This window comes from Brachypodium distachyon, chromosome 3 (assembly GCF_000005505.3).
Source record: "Brachypodium distachyon strain Bd21 chromosome 3, Brachypodium_distachyon_v3.0, whole genome shotgun sequence".
Lineage (NCBI taxonomy): Eukaryota > Viridiplantae > Streptophyta > Magnoliopsida > Poales > Poaceae > Brachypodium > Brachypodium distachyon.
Window position 1 is genome coordinate 55624170 of NC_016133.3, and position 8143 is coordinate 55632312.

The window sequence follows — 8143 nt, forward strand, 5'->3', positions numbered from 1 at the left end:
GGAGTGTTGCTAGAATGAATTGTACTTACACTGAGAATTGCTTATCTAGTTATGGTTACCAGATGTGGGGGGCATAATTAATGGGTCATTAAGCCATTAAGGATCAACTAATTTATTGAAAGATGCTATTAAGGGGAATATTCTGTCAGGAACGTAAACAAGCCATATATTTCAAAGTCGCGAGACTTCACATCATCCGTTTGTTGTGATGTACATACAGAGATCTAACATAAAAAGCATATATGTTTTTTATACATGCCTTGATTAGTTAAAGCATGCCTACTTGTAGCTTCAAGATCTATACCTGACGAAGTACACTAATCTTGCCAAACTGATTATTGAAACGATCGAAAAGTCAGTTATATATCTCTAGAGGCCTGAATATATTTAGACAGAACAAATTCTATTACCATTTGAAGAACCATATATTTGGGAGACATGACTAGCTAGCTAGCTAGCTACGTAGTTGAAGGCCTTGACTGAATGAGAGTTCCAGCCCTGTTTTAAAAAGGGTTTTCATGAACATGTCAGCTGATTGATTATACTCTATATATCTAAATCTTGAAAACGTCCAACAGAGATAAACTTGTTCATATTGTACAATGATTAGTACGGAGTATCTTTTAGTGGTTCATGCATGGTGGCATATATAATGGTATTCTTGTCACTGCTTTATCAAGAGCAAGTAGCTAGATTAAATTCACAGCCATATATTTGACTCAAGCAGAGAAAAAAACTCGATAACTGACATTGCATTCCATATGGTTTCACAGTGCAGGTTACAAATATCGTTCGATAAAATCCAAATTAAAACCGTACATATTAATTTTACCTACTTAATTAACAGAACACAAGCAGGTAAAAGCTAGCTAGATAGAAAGAGACCATGCTTGCATGTGTTGTTTGTTGTGATAAGCGGACAAACCGATTCAATTTAATTTGCATGTGACAAGCAAACAAAACAATTAATATTCACAGTACGATAGATACATGAGTATATTTAAATCAACTTCTGGCCTTCATTTATTAAAAACAGTGTATGCCGTACATATATATCAGTGGATATTGTTCTTTTTTCTCTACAGCCCACTTATTTTTTTTAGAAACACATTTTCCATGAATGATTAATTAACCTTAACATTGCAAAATGCACCCGGCAGCCCATATTTTGTTATTTTTTTACGACAAATATTAGTGACAGTCCATATTTAATGCATGCATGTGAAAAAGAATAAATCAGTTGAAGAGGAAATTTGGAAAACAAGCGGGAGGCGGCAAGTGTTATAATTAAAGAGATCGCAAGAAGCAGCAAAAGCTAGGACTGGTTTTGTTTAGTTGGGATGTCGGGAGTTTTGAGAAAAGGACATGCACCGTACACCCCACCTGCCTTATCCCTGTACACACACAAAACCCTAATCTTCCACTAACACACATTTCTATCCAGCCCAGTCCTAATTACCATCGACAGCACAACAAAAAAACTATGTCCACCCAACTTTACCATGTACCATCCTATTTTGGGACCAACTTCACACCTACAAGGTAGAGTAGTGGGGCAGTATGAGGTCCAAAATGTCTCTCATGGTTTTAAAAATACTCGTGAGTAAAATTAAAATGGTCATATGAGACGAGACATCTATCTGCTATAGATCGACATGTTAGATTCTTACTCGTCGCATCTTATAAACATTAACAATGTATTGGTACCCAATTCCGAGCCACGACAGAAGAGAGGGAAACTTTACAGATTATTTTTTCACGCCTACCAAACAGCGCACCGCCAGCTCAATGGGGGACCAGTCTGAGCGTATGTATGATAAGAAAGAAACTTATATGGAGTAAAATGCATTGGGACCAATTCGGGTGTGCAATAAAATAAGCTTCTACAAAGTAAAATGCTACTAACATTTCGCTACTTACCCCAATAAAAATGTACCTTGCAATTTGAATTCACATGGCAAATGGGGACCAATGGCTACAAAATCCATATAACCCCCGGGAGGAGCAAGCAAGGGGAGTGATGGGGGTAAGAATAGAAGAGTGCACCTTGCAAAGCCAAAAATGCCTGCCTAATTAATTAGAGTGATTAGTTTATAGTGGCACCCAAAGTCTCTCCCCCCACCTCTATCAACTCTTCTCCTTTCTTATACCCACTTGCATGCCTTCTTTCTTCTACACATTCCAGAGACGGCCACCCTTCTTCTTCAGCTCCAAAATGCTCCTCTAGCTAGCTCCATATCACTGATCCAGCTAGCTTGAACAAGCTGTGCAACTCTCCTAGCTACATCAAGGTATGCAAATCGAATATATGTGCTCATCATGCATATATATTTTTACACCTATATCCTTCTCAATTTTCTCTACATCCATACAAAAATCCCTTCCTTTTTCATTTCTTATTGAGATCAAGGCAAGGCATAGTCAAAATCTTACTTGTTGCTATATTTGTAGTTGCATCATGAATTCACAAGGAAGCTCAATTACAAGCTCTGTGCTAACTTGTGCTTGTTTCTTCTCCATGTGGTAACCGGCAAACAATTAAAGAGGCAGTGAAGCTGGCGAACCGGTGGTGGAGCACGGGCGGCCATTTGGGCCTGCCGGGCGAGCAGCCGTCCGGCTCATCCGGCCCACCCAACCCCAAGCCCGAGCTCTCCGCCGCCATGATCAAAGACCCCGAGCCCGGAGACTCCAACAACGCCGACTCCGGCTCCGGCTCCGGCGGCGGCAACGGCACCACCAACAACGGCGCAGAGCCACGTGGCGGAGACCCAGGCACGGTGGTTCTTCCCGCGCCCAACCGCCGCCCACGTGGCCGCCCCCCGGGCTCCAAGAACAAGCCGAAGCCCCCGATCTTCGTGACCCGGGACAGCCCGAACGCGCTGCGCAGCCACGTGATGGAGGTGGCGGGGGGCGCCGACGTGGCGGACGCGATCGCGCACTTCTCGCGCCGGCGCCAGCGCGGCGTGTGCGTGCTCAGCGGCGCCGGGACCGTCGCCAACGTGGCGCTGCGTCAGCCGTCGGCGCCGGGGGGCGCCGTCGTGGCGCTCCATGGAAGGTTCGAGATCCTCTCGCTGACCGGCACCTTCCTGCCGGGCCCCGCGCCGCCGGGCTCCACGGGGCTCACCGTGTACCTCGCCGGCGGGCAGGGGCAGGTCGTCGGGGGCAGCGTGGTCGGGGCGCTCACGGCGGCCGGACCCGTCATGGTGATCGCGTCCACTTTCGCTAATGCGACCTATGAGAGGCTGCCGCTGGAGGAAGAAGATGAAGGTCCTGTGCAGGGAGGTGGCGGGGTTGAGCAGCAGCTGGGCATGGCAGGGGGACATGGCCATGGGGTTCCCGTGGACCCGTCGGCGGCCATGCCCATGGCGCCCATGTTCAACGGGCAGCTTGGCGGCGGTGGCGGCGACGGGTTCCCGTGGGCGCCGCACGCTCGCCCGCCTTACTGATCGATCGTCGATCGGCCCGGCGGGCGATAATGGCAGAATTGAAGATTGCAAAGGAAGAGGATCGTCAGTAGCAAGTCATGGCGGTATGTGCGTGCATGCATGGTTAATTGGTTACTGTTCCATTGTATGGATGGAGAAGTGGCGCCATTAGCTATATAGGTTAGTACATATGATGATCGATATATCCAATTAAGGGGTGATCAGTTGATTGATTAGAGCACGCACGCACGTATGTTATTCTACTTTTATTTGTTATTATTATGCTCAAAATAATTCAGTTAGTGTGCTGGTGTGTGTTTATTGTGTACTCTGATTAACTGAGCTATATACTATATATAGCTAGCTCGGATCGATTATAATTCATGTAATGCTTCGTGTCTGATGTCTGATCTATGCTTAATTTTCAGTTCATGAATCATTTAGCCATGATCATCCTCCCTAGCCGTCTTCTGTCATTCTGTAAATTAATAAACTTGTGTTCTTGCTGTTGGTTGATCTCGGCTTTGACCAAAACAAACGCACAGGAGGGGAAGACCCATGAACCAACGTTCGTGAGCCTTATCCCGAACGGATCGCGTCCTGATCGGGGGTGATAACCGACTCGATGGTTCTGGCCCCCCTCACACAGCGCCTTATAAAAGGGGATTAGCTGGCCCTCTCTCGTCGACCTAAGTTCACGTGAGATCTCGTCTAATCCCAACAACTCTTGTTCACCCTACCGATCTGGGAGGCGCTGGAGTGCTTGGGAAGGCCACGAACTACGACTTCCTCTCCCGTCGTCGGCCAGTGCCGATACAGGCCGGAGGGACGCCGCTACCTCACCCGTACGACTCCTTCGTCTATTTCGGCTACTTCCACGACAATGGCGTCCTCTTCCAATCGCACGTATGAACCCCCTATTTCCTCTACTGTTAGTGCTCTAATTAATTGCCAGTGCATGTTTAGGCTTATCCTAATGAATCTTAAGTTCTAACACTTGCTCCCCTCTCTCCCTTCTGTCAATCTCTTTCCCCTCCTTCTCTGAATTTTGTTATTGTGTGATTGTTACTAGGCTATTCCAATGGAGCGCACATAGTTCATAACTTCATATATACTACATGCTAATTAACAAAGCAATTCCTGATCTTTTTTTAGTGGAGTTCGTTTGCTCAATTCTCCAATCCATAAGTAGTTTAATTAGTAGCATGGTGTCAGTTGGTCCCGAATATATCTGACAGTATTGCCTCGAGCAAATGCGCTCTTTTTTTGGTCCCCCATTGTTTCCAAACTTGAACTTGGTTTCCTAATTAATACATATGAATATGTGTGCAGTTTTCAGCTTTCGTGCATCAAGAGGCGAATGCTAAAAAAAAATAGCAACTGCATGTACGTATGCATCTGCACAATGTTTTCATCTCTACTACAAGGTTGGGGCTAGCTAGCTAATTTTCAGTAAACTTGAAATGCGTTGTAGCCAGATATATAGGTAGCTTCTTACTGTGTTAATATTTGTATATCGAATTACCATCAATATTTATGTTCTATGAATATGTCAAAACATTAATTCTCGCTAACACATTGGTTATGAACTAGCTAGATTGCATGCAATATGCCCTCTGTTTCTCCTTGCTAACAGTAGTAGTACTACATAGTGTAATTCCAATAGTTTTGATAACTACACTTTACAATATTTATTTTTTCGTCCGGGAATTTACCCACGGCCGGTGTTTTGTTTATAGATATCATTTACATTATTTTGGCTTTGAATTGTTTGGAAGTCTAGCTACCAATGAATTTAGGCTAGATATATATCTAGATAAAAGCAATGTTGATTTCTCCATGATGCATGCAAAAAAAACGTGGAATTTGCTGTCCTAAATATAAATGTGCTAAATTAAGGCAGATATTGCCAATGATTTCATCTATACAACCAAGGATTGAATAGCAGGCTAGCATATAAGTAACCACATATATTGGGGAATTACTGTCCACTTTGACATATATTACTAAGTACATGCATGTATGAAGTAATAGATAATTAAGAAACTATTAAAATTAGAGCGAGGACTAATATTTCCTCCATTCTTAAATAGAAATAACTTATAAAGTGTGTAGTCGACTTTGACTTGAAATATATGTGTAAATATATAGTTGAATATAGGGGGAAATATCATTAATTACTTTGATTATTGAAAAAAATTCAATGGTGTTATAATTTTATACCATTCTAATAACATATCCGAAAGCTAGTGATTTTCTAATAATATATTTGAAATTGATTTTGCATGTTAGAGAATGGACTGTATTAAAATGTTAACTCTTTGTGAACATAGGGGTAGATTATTGGCAGGCATGCATATGTTTCTATAGACAGGCGTGCACATGTATAGTAATATGTATTCTCGTAGATATTCTGTTCAATTAAAGTTAATTTTTTTCTCTAGTAGACAATGTATTTAAAGTAAACATAAAATTTCTTGGTACACATATACTAAATAACTTACTGTAGTTTTTTGCATGGGACCAAATAACTTACTGTAATATACTCACTCCGTCCCATATTAAGTGATGAATTATTACATGTATCTAGACGCTTTTTGGGTATAGATACATCCATATTTGGACAAATTAAGTCACTTAATAAGAGACGGAGGGAGTAATATAAATAGGTGTGCTAATATGTAATATGTGAAGTCAATTGACCTAACTACTTCGGTGAATGGATCTTCGCACTGGTGTGTGTCGAGCTTCTGTTTTCATGGCCATGTCGAATATTGGTGTCCTTGGCCTAGCCTAGGTAGGTTGTAGATGAGAGTTATAATCTCAATTCCGCTTGATTTTTCTCAGTTCAAATCAATTTTTTTTGCTAATTATTATGTTGAGGCAATATTTTTGCATCCCGTACGTCCAGAATTATATAGCGGGGCCACTGCCTCAAATTAATATATGCAGATTAATTTTGCTGGTGTGATCGTATAATCGAATTCGTCAAGAAGATGAAATTCTCCAGTTTCACTAATTAATGGAGAAATTACTCCCTAGAATATGTCTTTTAAGAGTTGGACAAAGGAATTAAGGGTGTGGAGGAAGTGTACCTGTCTTTTTTCCGAAAGCAAGGCAGGCAAGCACCAGAGGAGTTTACCTGCCCATCCTTCATGCACCTCTCGACAACAATGCCACGTGAATTTGGGCATCGATGTTCCGAACAAGGCGCGCTTTTGCGAATAGAGACTAGCTAGTAGCTTCTACATTTGACAATTACATTCATGCCACCATTTTGTTCATATAGATCGTCTCCACCCAAATGATTAAAATCTGCGTCGAATCTCGATCATATCGTGTCAACAAAGATGAGGTACGCGTGAATGCGTGATCGATTGGGACACGCAGTTCAGTGACACTAGCTGGTACACATACATAACGTGGCTTTCTCTCAATGAATCTACCCTGCACAGATGGTATATGACTACACGTAAGAATGCTAATTCGATCCAGAGCTACATAATCAATGACACGAAGTGACAGTTAAAGCTAGATCGACCAACTTGATCGAGGAGGCCGGGAGACCAAATAAAAAAAAAGTTTTATGAAGTGGCAACGATATCGATCGTCGAGAGCCCTCTCTCAACAAGCAAGTACTGCTTACATTCCATAATTTTTGTCTCAAATTTGTCCAAAAATGAATGTATGTATTCTTAAAAAGCGTTAGATACATGTAATATTTTGATAAGAATTATGAAACGGAGGGAGTATAGTTTAAACAAAGTATGGCACGTCAAGACATTCACACAAATGAGAGAGCGCGCGCGAGAGAGAGATCGTTGGAAGTTGGAACTTATTGGAAAGCAAAATGATCTTTCGTTTTCTTCTTTTGTGGCAAAGAATCAGAATATGTAGACGAGAAGTGGCAACCAGGCCCATGTATTATTAGGTCCGATGGTATCAGTTCGGTGTTGGGCCGAGTGAGCCCTTAACTAATTTACGGCCCGCCGCTAGCTTCTTTCTTAAATTAGCATCTCATTTATTTTTTCGGTTTTGTGATAACTGTACGTACGTACGCGTATATTTCGCCATCACCACTTTTTAGAATAACAAACCTTTTTGGTACTGGCGCTTGTGGTATTTCCATGGGTCCTTACCCATCAACTAATTATTGGACGGCCAAAATCCTCGAAATTAATGGGGTAAATAACAAAGAGCCGGCCGCACGGCGATGCAGGTGGAAAATCACGTGTTGGCATCATATCCATATTTTCGCGATGTTGACTGAGCTTTGACCGTTTGCAAGTCTCTGCCATGCATATATATCATCAACAGCAATGACCTGATAATTTACGCCCTTTTCACATCCACAAAAAATATAATGGGTGATGGGATACGCCACACGTTCCCCCTGGTTTAGCTCAATTCCTTTCCGTGGATCGATCTGGCGGTCGATCATGACCATGCAAAAAGAAAAAAAATTGACTCATCGGCCCGCATCTGGGATTGTTTGGTGTGCACGAGGCGCAAATATGGAAGGATGCTGCCAATATATAGATCCCGTATCTTAATTTTATTTTCCTTTACACTCGTATTCAGAAATATTGGTGATCAGAAACATAAGCGTTCAGATAGTCATGTCGAAGTCGAAAACAGAAGTGATAATAACTCATAAGTAGCACAGAAATTGCATGATCCAACAACGAACCACACGTCTAAATTAAAAGTGGATATAA

General features: G+C 42.2%; 1 protein-coding gene across 4 annotated transcripts; it reads left to right on the plus strand.

The window, feature by feature from the left end:
• Positions 1-2052: 2052 nt before the first annotated feature.
• Positions 2053-6349, plus strand: LOC100839610 (AT-hook motif nuclear-localized protein 19). Of its 4 annotated transcripts, XR_002964468.1 has the most exons (4): positions 2064-2291; positions 2545-3529; positions 3971-4331; positions 4758-6349. XR_002964468.1 is itself a non-coding variant. In XM_024460605.1 (2 exons), exon 2 carries the CDS (start codon positions 2661-2663, stop codon positions 3444-3446), a length of 786 nt encoding a protein of 261 aa, XP_024316373.1. In that variant the 5' UTR covers positions 2053-2291; positions 2452-2660; the 3' UTR covers positions 3447-3833. The 4 variants fall into 4 exon arrangements, 2 of the variants coding, with proteins under 2 accessions (XP_024316373.1, XP_024316372.1); XR_002964467.1 differs by lacking the exon at positions 4758-6349 and having other exon boundaries at positions 3971-4421; XM_024460605.1 differs by lacking the exons at positions 3971-4331; positions 4758-6349 and having other exon boundaries at positions 2053-2291; positions 2452-3833.
• Positions 6350-8143: the final 1794 nt, after the last annotated feature.

Excerpts from the sequence above, each read along its gene's own strand:
- LOC100839610 (XM_024460605.1), top strand. The coding sequence starts at position 2,661 with ATGATCAAAGACCCCGAGCCCGGAGACTCCAACAACGCCGACTCCGGC.